This window comes from Hippoglossus stenolepis, chromosome 19 (assembly GCF_022539355.2).
Source record: "Hippoglossus stenolepis isolate QCI-W04-F060 chromosome 19, HSTE1.2, whole genome shotgun sequence".
Classification (NCBI taxonomy): domain Eukaryota; kingdom Metazoa; phylum Chordata; class Actinopteri; order Pleuronectiformes; family Pleuronectidae; genus Hippoglossus; species Hippoglossus stenolepis.
Genome location: NC_061501.1, coordinates 8,320,574 through 8,334,800, shown reverse-complemented (window position 1 = coordinate 8,334,800; position 14,227 = coordinate 8,320,574). Strand labels below are relative to the sequence as shown.

Genomic DNA, 14,227 nt, shown 5'->3' with positions numbered 1-14,227 from the left:
ACTTTAAAAGGTTGAAATGCTCTAATGTTAAAAAAAACACATCACATACCTAATCCTGTCTATTGCTGTAGCTCCTCTTTTTAGCCTCTGTGTGAAACACTTGGTTTTAGCTCCTGTCTCTTTAAGCCCCTCCCCTTGCCGATAATGCCAAGTCTCTGATTGGCCAGCTGACCCACTCTGTGGTGATTTGTCAAAAACGTCCAGCGAGCGAGAAGAGCTCCCTTTACTACAAACTTTGGGATTTTTTACTTTGCAAAACTTTACATACACAAACAAAACTATATAATACACTAGAGAAAAAAAAATGAAAAAAGCATCAAGTCTCCTTTAAGCTTCTATTGCAGGTCAGTAATGTAAATGGTAGCAACGGCTTGTTAAGCGAAAGTTACAGTGGTGTTCATCCATGCAAAATTGTTATTGTAGATTATTTTGAAGCATAGGGAGGCATAGTGTGCTCCTCAACAGACTTACTACAAAATGGACAATAACAAAAGTAAATTGTATTTTATTGTTCATATGGAAATACAAAAGATACATGCATTGGCATAAATACAGTATAGTAGGAGCAACATAAAAATTATTATTTAAAAAAAAGGTGAAAAATGTTTTTCCTTTAATAATTTAGCATTTCTTAATGCTGCTTTTGTACTGCCACAGGGTATTGAGTGTAAATTGATGAGGGGAAACATGAATTAAACATCTTCAGAGTAAAGCTGCAACATGAATACATTGTGTGTGTACTGTCTATATTGCACGTCATGGACATGTACTTTGGTCAATTCAACAAAACAAAAAGCAATGTCATGAGGCAATATAATGAACGTACTAGTCAGAGGACGTTTTCTGATGTAGTGTGGAGGATGATAAAAGAAGCTTCAGTAATCAATGCGGAATCGTCAGTTGAAACAAATACATCACATTGACGACAATCAAAGGAACACATTTAAAGCTAAAGGACCAAAGCAGCACAATTATCTGCCCGTTTTTACGACTCAATGTCTATTAATTGAGCTTGTGTACCATAGATCTTGTCTGCCTGGCAAATAATAAAACAAGTCATTTTTCTCAGTCAACCACACAGGAACATATTTCTATTTCATTTGCACATTTTCTCACCACAGACAGTTCAGCATTTAGTGTATAGATAAACGTAGATCTTAAAAATATAGACAAAATATGACAAAAAGGCACAAACGGGAGTCTTAAGTGGATAATGGCTCATTAAATGTGATAACTGTTTTAAAACAACTTAAAGAAAACAATATGTACAAATATAACGACTCTGAGGGTTATTAAAAGTCAATATTCCTCTTTCTGATTTAACTCTTGATGAAGACATGTCACATGACACGATTGCACAGTGGTTTCATCTTCATTTCTGAGCCCATGGTGACACTCTTGTAAACCCAGAATAATAATACATCCTACATGATTGATCACTATTTTGAGCATATAATTACAGCCCAATGTAAATGTGCTGTGACTTGAATTATTAGTGACATATATAGCATATAAGAATACAACCTTAAAGCTTAATAGGAACCTCATAGAAAATAGATATTTACATTGAGTATGCACAGAAAGAAGGCACTTTTTTTAGGACAGATATATATATGATGCATGTAATTAAATCAAGATGAAAAAGTTTAAATATAAAATATATTTGCTCAGCTACATTTGCTAACTTTATATGCATTATTTATTGTGTACAAATAAAATGGAATAAATGATTTACAATGCACTTGAAATCATCTGACATTTGATAAATCCTTTTAAAATTTGAGTTGTTCCAAGACACATTAAAATTATTGAAGGTTGTTTGGCACTTAGCATTTTAAGACACAACTTTTTATGTATTTCCCCTGTAGATGTAAGTAACAAGATGTTGATATGGACGTAATAAAGCTCAATTTAGCTGGCTGAAAAAATGGTTACAGTCAGCGCCTTAATTAAAAAAAAAAATACTAATGTCACCTGCATGTGCAAATCATTGTGATACTCCTGAGCCCACTGCAAGGCACTGCAGTGACCATAGCACCAATTTCCTCCACTTAATTTCTTCTTTTGGCCTGAACCTGATTGCCTAACAATGTCAAAATTATTATCATACATGTGCCTATTCTATTTCACATGAATGGTCCACATAAAATTGTAAAACCCTGCCCATATTGAAAGTTTGAAAACTCAAGGCAGCTGTCTCAGCAGAAACTGTTTTCTTTCTTCAGTATAGATGCAAACAATATCCATCCAGACACTTCAAAAAAAGTCCAGGGATAAAAAAAGAAATAATCTTTGGAGCCACAAAGAGCAGTAACATGTCGGCGTATCCCGCCGCCATAACCCCTTCACTAAACCATGAACTGGGTGTATCCCTCAGCACCTGTGACGATTACATCCATCCAGATCCTCATCGCCTCCGGAGAGGGAGCCACCATGTAGTAGACCCGGTCGTGAGTCTTAATACTGAAGGTCAGGGAGGGGTTTGGACTCTGGAAGGAGAAGAACACGAGGATGAGCGAAAAGGAATGCGCAAGAGGAAAAGTGGGATGTGTTTAAAAAATATAGAAAGATGGGAAGGAGACAGAAGAATATTAGACATGAATATTAAAAGATAAGAAATCTTATTTTTCACAACAAGGGTGAGTAGCATTCATCGCTGTTGGAGTAATATACAGTATATGCAAAGGATGCAAACACATACCTTATGTGCATTCTTCAAGTGATCATAATACACTTCCTCAATAGCTTGAAAGTAGACGACTCCTTTCAGCTTGACTTCATGTTTATCTGCAGTAGATCAATATGAAATTAAATATTCAGTTGAAAATATAAGAAATTCCACTCAATTTTGGCAATATACTTATTTGACAATAAAAAAAATACATAAATAATAATTACTGATAAAATACACATTTAATTCACTGTAAAGTTCCTTTCTGATAAGAAAGCGATACGTTTAATGTATATATAATCTCCTCTGCTCCGTATGACCAACACACACATTCATTTGGGTGCATGTGTGTGTAAATCTTCTGTCCTACCTGCATAGTAGGAGAGTGTGCGTCGGTTGCGGTCGAAGACAAACCAGCGTTTCTTCCACGTTTTGATTTTGCCTCCCATCTTGACCAAGTAACCGCGACAGGTCTTTTCGGAGATGGACAGGTGGAAGCATGTGTCGGCGCTGTGGCCCGCCGACTCGATGTGAGCCCGCAGGTCAAAGTCGTCCTTTCTCACTGGCAAGTAGCGTGTTAATGGCCGGGACTGGAGGGAAGGGTGAATGAGAAGGAGAGGGAACCGGTTCATGTCATGACAATGATGCGTTTCTAATTTCTATTAATTAGAAATAGAATTACGAGCCATTGAGATGTATACAATATTTAGCAGTTGGTGGTAAAAATAAAAAGTTAATGGGTGATGCTTATATTAAATTATCTTTAGGTAGAAAGGAAAGGATACGAAACCTCTTCCTGATGACACTGAACACTCCACTGGTTGTAATTAGGGTGGTGTCCCAAAATATAATCACATAACCACCAACACTGTACTTTCCGAGTTCTCACCTGTGCCCTTTGTTTCTCTCGCAGTTTCACCTCGCGGTCGATGAGTTTCTGGCGTCTGCTCGTCTCCTCCTGTAGCCTCTTTTCCAGTTCCTCCCTTCTTTTCTTTTCCTCATCCAGCGCCTGCTTTCGCATTTCCATCTCTTGCTCCTGAAGAAATAATTCATTCACATACCAGTTTAAGTTGTGTCTCCTGGTGTTTAGGTTTAAGATTTGAAATCAGGCCGCATGAATCTCTTTAGTGACCTTGTTTTCGATGAGACGGTTCTTCTCCGCCTGAGCCTCTCTCAGCAGACGCTCCATCTCCTCTAGCTTGGCCACATTTGACGTGCTGGCACTGCGGAGCACAAACACAACACATTCATTTTAAAGTTAAGGTTATAGAAAAAACAAACACCAAACCATCTTTTCATGTTGAACCTTCAATTTCATCACATTGCAAATGTCATGAAGCTGTAATGTTAATGAATTAAACCTGATGCACAAGCAGTGAATATGACGAACTGATTCCATTCTGACTTTAATATTTACTTTGTACATCTTCGACATATACAATCACTAGTTAGATTCCCGCCCAAATGCTGCCCTCTGCTGAGAATTCTCAGTATTATGCTTGTGTGTGAGCTGAACCAATCTAAGGAGTAGAGACAATCACGTCCGCTCTAGTTTCAGGTCACCCAGGCAGCTGATTATCTACACATCACATGAATTATCACAGGGAAGAGATTTGTGCACATGTTTTGTCATTTTATCAGTAACAATAACAGTATCAATAACAGTACTTTTTTCTCTCTTCCTCTGACATGCAAACACACTAATTCTTATCTGCAGCAAAAAGGAAAACGTGATGACATCACAACTTGGATAAGATGATTGGTAGACATTGGACAATATCCAATCAAATTATTTAAAATAATCAGGCAGACAGAGAGAGGGAGGAAATAACTAGAGCATCTGAAGAAAGCTTTGGAAAGATGAAGGAAAGACAAGAGTAAATGGTGAAGTGAAGAAAAATGCTTTTCATTGTCAGTTTCAACAGAACACTAGAGCCCGGCCGATATGGATTTCTGAGACTGACGCAGATACAGGTTTAAGGGAGAAATAACATTTCCTGACACAAATATATTAAATATATATTTTTTTTTATCCTAAAACATCATTGTCAAAACACTTTGACAAAGAAATGTAATTGAGACTTGATATTTTACAGTTTAACCATAACTTTTATTATAAAAGAACTAAATTAAAAACAAACAAATACATCTAAATATACTCCACAATATATATAAATATAATAATACATCTTTTGTGCATTGTTAATACTGTAAAATAAATGTTTTCATAAATGTGCATATCTGCAACACTAAAACTGAAATGGCTCATATTGGCCAATTTTTACCCGCCAACCAATAACCTGGTAGGGCTCTTCTGAATGCCTCCAATTAGACAGTATAGGATTTGGGAAGTTCTATACAGGTAGTTAACATGTTCAATGTAATTCACTTTCATTAACAAAAACTACAGGTCATTACACATTCAACTCCATCCTTTCCTCTTCCTACAGTCCCCCCTGCCTTTCTCTTACCTCAGTCGACGAGAGGGAATCGTACTCATAGTCATTGCAGACTAACCCAGAGCAAATCTATTCCTTTAAGTATTTGGGTTACTTGAAAACAACTTGATCTTGCTCCAGCACTTGCATCTCCACAAAATGGGACTTCACTGACAAGGTGACAAAACTAAATCCACTTCTTTACTATCCTGAAACTAATTTGTTGTTCCACCATCACGCATTCTGAAATTCAATGTAAAATGGAGCAACACAATTCAAACTGGAGCCGAGCAGAGGAGAACATACAATGCAGGGAGATCAATCTGCAAATGGTTTAGGGAAACAAGACCAAACCATTGAGAGGAACAAGAGAAGGGGGGACAAAAGACAGATGCAACCACTGGAAAAAACGTGATAGGGGGGGGGAAAGCAGGCACACATGGTTTTAGTCCAGACTGACTGGACCCCTAAAATGTACCTCCATATTTAAACTGGTTCGCTCAGTTCATCTGAACCTGAGGGGGTTGACTGACACACAAACACACACACAAACACAAACACACACACACACACACACACACACACACACACACACACACACACTTCGATGTTTTCTCTCCTCTGTAACCTGACCCCCAGGAGCCCTAATCAAGAGTTCCCCTTGACTCATAACACACACAATTGTACAAATCCTGCGAGGGACCATGAAAGGCGGGAAACCTCTCCACACACTTTTTACATTAACTTACTTTTTCTGTCCTGTTCTTTGTTGCCGACCGCCCCCCACCCCCTTTCTCAGAATCAGTGTTTCATATTAAATACCACAAAGGGACATTTTTGTGTTTTCTGTCTCTCTCTTGTTTTCTTTCATCCTTTTTTGTCATTCTTTCGTGGTTTGTCAGTTTTCTCATAGCACTTATCAGCCTGAGGAAGAGATGATTTAACGTTCAGAAGCACAAACAGGATCAATTCTTTTTTATTTTTCCCTTAACTTCTATTAGTATATACAGTGAAACACGTGTGAACTTACCTGGAGACATTGTCAGGAGAGCAAGCAGAGATGCTGGTTTCAATGGAGTCCGTACTATCCATGCTCATCGTGTCAAAGGCCTGGTTGTCACGGTACCCAAAGGCATCGAGGTAGACGTTGGTCTGGGAAGCGGCTCGAGAGCCAGGTTGACCTGGAAACACACAAAAACACAAACAGAGAGAGAAAAGACATTTAGTTAATTAACAGTACTCTCGTGTTTTCCTGCACATCCATGTTGTACCTGTTTCAGTCACATCCTCTGGCACAACGCTTTCCTCAGACAGCTTCGAGTTTGGATCACAATGTCCCGCCACGGTGAAACGAAATATATCCACACCTTAATGGTGCAACTCTTCCTGTGTCCAGATTGTCAAACTAACAGTGTACAAAAGACTCAAAAGACTAAGAAATATGAGACATCCTCAGGACGAGAGCGAGGAATGGTGGCAAAATTACAAAGCCGATACTTTAAAGAGAGACAAACTCAGCCTCTGGGTACAGGAAACAGAAACACACACACACAACCTGATACTATCAGCTCCATGCAGCAGACCCACCCATCTGATGAGCCACATCAAGGGACCAAAGGGACTGGGGGGCCAAATACACATCCCAGTGTCAGGCACAAAAAAGATTAAAAGTGGTACATAAGTAAATCCATTTTCTTTAAAGACCAAATACACATTAAACTTATCTCACAGCAGCAAAATCTAGGTTCAACACCACAAGTCAGCAAACGTCCAAACCGATAGAAAATAATGATATAAAGATTTTTTAAAGATTGCTTTTGCAGTAGGAAGTTTACGTGTAACGACGAATAGTAGATAGTAGTATAGTAACAATAGTAGTAACAATGAATAGTAGACGCGTATAAAACACCTCTAACAGTTGACACAACAAGACTAATTGTTCATACTCAAAAGCATTAGGACGAAAATTGTCCACTTGTTGTAACGGTCTGTATCACTTGACGGGACAGCCCTCCTCCACTCGCATTCCTCCATGATCTTTCCCGACAGATAAACAAAACGCAAAGATGTGCACACCCACACACAAAACCCTATTCGGGTTATTGTGACCATATAAGGCTTATTTCCATGTCACAACCCAAGCGAGAGATGGAGACAACTGACAGATTAAAACACTTGCCTGCTCTCTCTTCATCCCTATTTTAGGTTTCCAGGTTTCCAGGCAAGTGTGTGTGTGTGTGTGTGTGTGTGTGTGTGTGTGTGTGTGTACCTTTATGCAAACACCGAGAATCATTTTCCTTGCTGGACAGCGAGAAAATCCTTGGAAGAATGCTGCCACAGCTTGTGCTCTGTACCAGGGGCTGATGGGACTATGAAGAACCAAGAAGAGAAAAAAACGTTTTTACTTATTCCTTTAGTTAATCAATAAACAGTATAACTTCATATAATATGTGATTAACAATTTGGTTATTTAGTCTTTGATCTGTGCGTGTGTACCTTGGTGGGGTAACTGCGTCCGAGTGTTGCACACGTGAACTGGCGGCTCATGTTGGGAGTGACCTTCTTCCTGGGTAATGTGTCGCTCAGATGGGACCCATCTCTCTCAGACCTCTTCCTCTCCTCCAGCAAACGGAACTGCTGATGAAACACACACAAATACAGACACACAAAAAAACGATGTAAACCGTTAATCTTTACATTAATTCATTTTTATATTTATTAATTAATTTCTAATTCTCAACATTTATTTCAATTAAAATTAACAATCAATATAATCCTAGTTAATTTTAGGTGATTTAACATGGTCCCACCTTTTTCTAACTACTGTAAGTATGAGTTGTTAAATTTCTTACTTTGCTGCCCTCTAGTGGTAGTAAGAAAGAAAAAAGACGACAAGACAATGTGGCAGACAAAACCACACTCCATTGACCTCTTTCCACAGCAGCCATCTTGACATGAGATAATAGGTTAACACCGCAAACACAATAATCAAAGCTCTGTTGGTGCCTTCAAATGGTTTCTTGTTTACCATGTTCACAAGAAGACGCCCCCCAAAATGTTGATATTCCCAACAGGTGTCATCATTGCCCTCTGTCATTGTGCGTTTGCATTCAGTGCATTACGCTACTCAACTGTTGGCTCGCTAAATTGCTAATACCTGCACCAAGGGGGTTCAATTTTTACTTTTATCTGCTGGTTTGTTTGCTTGTTAGAGTTTCGGCAGAATTACACAAAACCTGGTGAAAGGAGGGAACAGGAGCCAAGAAATAAATCCATTCAATGTTGGCACAGACCCGGACAAAGGAATTTTTGTCAGTTTCTTTAACATTGTGTGAGACATTTCCACCAATTTCTCAGGTAATAATTCATGGATCTCAATGAAAAAAGGCGCATTTAGGAGACTGATATTTATAAATGTGTGGAACTGGTGTGATTGTATTTAGGGGGACTGTTGGACCATAGCAGATGGGCTCTACTACGTGCCAGTGTCGTTAGCCTCTGCACCTTATAGACACCAACAGAAAGGTTCATAATAATGTCCACACAGTTGTTTAGCAGCGCTTTGATTTGGGTTTTGTGTTTGCCTACAATTTCATATCAAAATGGCTGCAGGGAAAAAAATGTCCATCGTGCACTACAACTACATTTTCAACAATCTATATCTACAGTTCACTTTACCTGGCTGAGATGGTGGTGGTGTTTTTTGACAGGAAGAGGAGGTGGGGGAGAGTCAGGGAGAGGGGAGGGGTCTCGATAAGACACCATGTTCTCTGGCCAATGCACAGAGGGGGTTTTGGGGAAGGGGCGGGGATTACGATGGGAGGAGGAGAAGGAGGAGGAGGAGGAAGAGGAGTGACAGTCGGCAGGTGAGGAAGAATAATAGAGCTTTGGAAAGAAGAGAGGAGCGTGTCAGAGAAGTGAAAAAACATAAAAGGAGGAGGAGGGGAAATATTTTTTTCACACGCACACTTTGTATCATCTGCGTCTGTGTAACTAACAACACACGCAAGCCCTTTGCACCACTACACACACACACACACACACCTCATCCTCCAGTGGTTTGGGGGTGTCGTCGCCAGGGGAGGGCTTTGCCTCGGAGTCAGGAGAGGCATTGGCCAGAGCAGGGGCGGGTTTAGGTTCTCCTCTTAGCTGTGAGTAAAGCTCATTGATTTCACTGACTGTGACATAGCCCTGGAAAGCATCAACAGAGAAATGGAGGAGAGAGAAGGGGTGAGGCATAGCGTAGCCATATTAATATGTTATGACAAAGTAGTCTTTAGAATGATGCAGACTTTTAGTTTCAAGGCAAAAAACTGGGGGAAAGTCCTGTCAATTAGAGACAAGCTACACTGTTAACAGTGATTAAGAGGAATAAACAAGACCATTCACTTTCCTACGAGGTTACCTCAGGGTTAATATGTGTGAGTATGTGCATTGAATTATTATAATAGGTCTCAACTCTGATTCCTGGCAGTCTAAACAAGAAACCAATTGGAGAGGAGGAACAAAGCATTGGAGGTAGAGATGTCCGAAGACGATCCTAAGGATCTGGCTGATCCAGGCATTCTTTAATGGATCTGTATCTGATGGAACAACATGAATCCAAATTGTTGTTCAAAACAATGCTTGGCTGTGTTTTGTCCACTTCATCTCGATTGTGTTGCAGCTCCTCTTCTTTAAGACACCTGGCTTCTACAGTGCAGCATCAAGCTGCTTAAGCCAGGGAGGATAGTATGTACTGTATAAGAGTGAAATATTATTTGGACGCAGTGGTGATGGAATCTGAATTCAGATTCTCTATGCTCCAACGCTAATTATCCTCAACAGTCTGTATAGAAAACATTACACTAGCAGCCTCTCATTTTTAGGCAGTGCTCAGTTTTGCTTTCTCCAGTAAAATGACAAACATGGCCGGTGGTAGTTCATATCAGCAGTCGCTGTGAGTAACCTATGTCAGCTGTGTTATTTCAAATATGTGTGAAATACAGACAGTAGGTTATTTAATCAACATTTAAGTAACGTAATTTAGCAAGTGTGGCAGCGGACTCTATCGGCAGATACCCAATGTGAAAGGAGTCGGCTTGGGATCAGGGAAATCCCCAATAGGAAGAAATGGGTTTAAACAGACAAGCTGGACAAAGAAGAAAACAGGGGATAGAGGGATAAATTAGTAAAACAACACAAAAGCCGCAGAGGATTCTAGAGGAAAAAGAGGAAAGGAGGGATGGGGGGTGTAATTTTTGACTGCACCCTCTCACTGACTGCGTTTCCATGGACAGTAATATTCAGACTATTGAGCATAGACCTATACATGTTAACATAATGTGAGTAAGGTCAGAATGCTCCACAAGTCCACATGTCTTGACTGAATTATTGCTTATTCTGAGTATGACCTTATTTGGGTTAAGTTAAAATGCTGTTTGCATGGCATTGACTTTTTCTGATTATTGTCTTAATCGAGTTATTATCGGAACATCGGTGTCCATGAAAACATGTGTCTATAGTTTTGTTGGAGGGGAAATAATTGTAGCCGATGTGCCGTCACAGCAACAGTCACTAAAAGATCCTCGCAAGCACAGAGGGAAACGCTCAGCCATTCAAATAATGGAGGCTCCCTTCCCTTTTTTATAAATAGTTCAAAAGGAGGCATCATTCTCATTTTCTTGTGTGACAGCTGTGAAATAAACCTACCTCTCTAAGTGTGAAACCCCTGCTTCCAGTGAGGTCGGCGTGCTTTCCCTCCAGTTGGGAAAGGTTTTCTTTTTCCTAGAAGAAACGCAAACAAAAGGGAAGCAAAACATAAAAAACTTAATTTAAAAAAAATTACCTTTTGTTGATGCTGGACTTTTATGAACATTTTTATCACATGCAGAAGCAAAGAACAGTCCCATGCATACACATGCAAACATGGATTTCCTTGTACCCTTTGCAGCATTGATTCAAGGTTGCTCCTCTCCTTCAAGAAGCTCTCCTTCTCTCGCTGAGCCTGCTGGGTAATTTGTGCCGCCTGCTTCTTCAGAGTCAACAGTCGCGCCTGACGTTTTTGAAAGGGAAAATAATGATGGTTTGTTTCTTCACAAACATTTCAAAAAGACTGCATTACATTAAAATACAAAGTCAAGATTTTTCTGGACTGATATTAAATCAAAACATTGTTGTCGGGTCAATCGCGAAGAGGCGGCTGTCACCTTGCGGGTGACTGTGCTGCGCTGGTAATCTGCGATCTCTCGCAGAAGTTGCTGTGTGTGCGTCTCCTTGTCCTCGTCCTGCCTGCTCTCTCTCTCAAGCTGCTGAAACTCCAGGTCCTCGAAACGCTTGGTCTCCGTCTCAAGCACCTCACAGTCCTGAACACACACAAGAATAATGCATTGGTAAAAAGGCATGATAAAGGAATGCATGTATACAGGAGTGTGTATGCAAGTGTGTATGCAAGTGGTTGATAAACACACACACAAAAAACCCTGAAAACTCTTTTTTTTTATTAGAAAAGCAGCTTAGAAGTCGGGATTATTATAATTTTGCACTATAGTCATATATGAATCTTTGTTGTGTATTTTTATTTTACCTGAAAAAGTTTTTTCCAACTGCTTTGAGAAAAACAGAAATAAAGAAGCAATCATGTATTGACAGGCACCTTCTCATTTGCTAATACACCTGATGTCTTATTTCAACCGTCATGCAGACAACTACACCAAAGCATAACCAGTGTTTTACAGTTTAGGCAACATGTTACATTCTGCAAGCATTTACCCAAAATATAGAGTTAAAGAGTTGTAAAAAGAATGGAGACTTGGCCTCGACATTCTATATGTCGTGGATTTCTGTGAGCCCCAAACAGATCTTAGAGCTCATCCATCGAGATAACTCATACTCTTACAGGATCAAACCATTTCATGAAATAAAGACTTAGTTAGTTAGAGAGTGAGAAGTGAAGATGAAGATGGACACAGAGAGCAAGTTAGCTGAGGAGAGAAAATGTTCACATGCAAGTTCAAGCAGGCAAGCATCATGTTAACTCCACATTTATAGTACATTGATCGGATTTTGTTCTGGTTTTCTGCTCCCAGTGTGTGAGCACAGCGGCTTAAGTTCCCACTTCTTGTTGAATATTGTTGCTTGTAACCTTGCCTACATATTGTGTTTAACTTTCATGGATCCTCGGGTTTTACACACTCAAGATTCTGAGGCTACATCCATACAGCAACGTCTTTGTTTTGAAAACGCATCAACTCTGCTACTGATACGTCTGTCGGCCACACTACTCCCAAGTTTTAGAGATGCAAAAATGGAGAAGTTAGGAAACACTGCCGACACGGTTTAGTTGGAAAACTCTGGGGCTGCGTTTTAGTCTGGACGGGCAGAAATGGAGGTTTGGAGAACGTACTCTTTGCTGATTCGTCAGGCTCCTACCACATGACCACTTTCCGAAAGAAAACAGCCGGCATCAGCCTCGGCAACCAGTGTAGAACGCAACATTTAATAGTGTTGCTGACCCTCTTGTCTTTGCTAACAGATACAACTGCTTACATGGAGGCGAGCTACTATTTAAACAATCTGCAACAACCAAATTTACACGTTTACACCGGCACACAAATGGACAGTGATATGGACTTGGATTAAAACTGATTTGGAGCCAAAACACTTGTGAAGATAGAGTAGCTGTGTGGATTTAGCCCGAGATTCACTTTCCACATTCACCAGAAAGGGAAAGTGGTCCGATTTTTTTGGACCCAACTGTTTCTTCCTGTGCATGCATGAGTGCGGTGTTGAGTGTGTACTGACCCTGGCTAGCTGCTCCTGCAGGGGCTCCTTGGTGGCCTCAGGGCAGCTGTCCAGCTGGGAGCGCTGCTCACACACAATCTGAGCCAACCTCTCTACTCTGCCCCTCTCTGCCTGCAGCAACTCACACGCCTTCGCATACACACGTGAACACACATGAAGAGGATGCCCACACAAGGACACATGTACCGTGTACATGGTTTTTTGTGTACATATAATTACAAAGACACACACACACACGCGCGCACACACACACAAACAGGACAAAGAGAGGATGGCAGCGTTAGTTGGATTGGGGAGCCACGGTTAATTACTACAGCGACTGGGTCAGCGATATTAGCCTAGAGGGAGGGGAGGGAGGGAAAGCTGGAGAAGTAAGATCTGCTAAAATGGAGCAGGGAGTAAAAAGGAAGGTGGGATGATGGTATGTAAAGTTTCATTAGTTCTGTTTCCTGCATTTTTTCCTTTATTTGTTGAATGAAAATGAATGATGGGTGAGAAAGAAAGAGATATATCAGATGTTTCAGCAGAAGGTTAACTAACACCTGAATGATTGATTCAATAAATACCACACATACACGCACACGCCCAAAACCTGTACAAGCACTCACATTCACCACTCTTAAACATGTTTAGAATTTAACTGTTGAATCTGTCTTTCCCTCTGACTCACTCATTATCTTAATGGGGTTTTACCATTGACTTTATGTACCTCTAATGTGGGGTGCATGGAAAATTCCCATTCAGGGTAAGACTCAATCCAACAGAGAAGAACTTCACAGCACATGTGTGTGCGTCCCCCCACGGCAGTGTGGGTAAGATGGGAGTGCTCGGTGACCGCTATACCCTGGGCAGTATTGACAGATATATATTTGGACCAGGGACAGCATGAGAAGGATTAACACCTATCAGTCAGTCACATGATCCCAACATGTTGGAGACTCTTTGAGTAACACATGTAATTTCACTATCAAACTCACACACACACTTTGGGAGGGGAAATGCAGGCTGCTGGTTTAAACCATAAATTGTATATAGAGATGGACGATGCGTCTCCACTTTCTCCTGAAAGCCTAAATATCTCTGATACGGGAGCAGCCATCTTGTGCTTTTATCGTCATTTGGAGCCAGAGAGTCTGCGCAGTAGTGATTGAGGCGTGGAGTATCGAGGTTCCATTGATATACACACTCAACCAATTGAGTCTCAGCTGTCAAAAATGAACTTTCACCCTGTTTTTGAAGCATCAAATGACTCATTAAAACTAATGTTACAGGGAAAATAAAGTACACCAATGTGATTATAACTACCTAAAAGGACAGAAACCAAACATCCATTTGA

General features: G+C 40.3%; 1 protein-coding gene across 5 annotated transcripts in view; it reads right to left on the bottom strand.

The window, feature by feature from the left end:
• Positions 1-489: 489 nt before the first annotated feature.
• Positions 490-14,227, bottom strand: part of phldb2b (pleckstrin homology-like domain, family B, member 2b) — a 44,665-nt gene continuing 30,927 nt past the window's right edge. For 2 of the 5 annotated variants that reach the window (XM_035142709.2, XM_047337868.1), the window contains 13 exons: positions 12,892-13,020; positions 11,298-11,453; positions 11,033-11,143; positions 10,801-10,875; positions 9,154-9,300; positions 7,606-7,746; positions 7,379-7,478; positions 6,140-6,290; positions 3,804-3,894; positions 3,561-3,707; positions 3,042-3,261; positions 2,702-2,787; positions 490-2,489 (listed from right to left, as the gene is read on the bottom strand). In XM_035142709.2, the coding sequence (XP_034998600.2) occupies positions 2,349-2,489; positions 2,702-2,787; positions 3,042-3,261; positions 3,561-3,707; positions 3,804-3,894; positions 6,140-6,290; positions 7,379-7,478; positions 7,606-7,746; positions 9,154-9,300; positions 10,801-10,875; positions 11,033-11,143; positions 11,298-11,453; positions 12,892-13,020 (1,695 nt within the window). In that variant the 3' untranslated portion in view covers positions 490-2,348. The remainder of the gene's footprint in view (positions 2,490-2,701; positions 2,788-3,041; positions 3,262-3,560; positions 3,708-3,803; positions 3,895-6,139; positions 6,291-7,378; positions 7,479-7,605; positions 7,747-9,153; positions 9,301-10,800; positions 10,876-11,032; positions 11,144-11,297; positions 11,454-12,891; positions 13,021-14,227) is intronic. The other 3 variants (XM_035142712.2, XM_035142713.2, XM_035142711.2) reach the window with 3 other exon arrangements.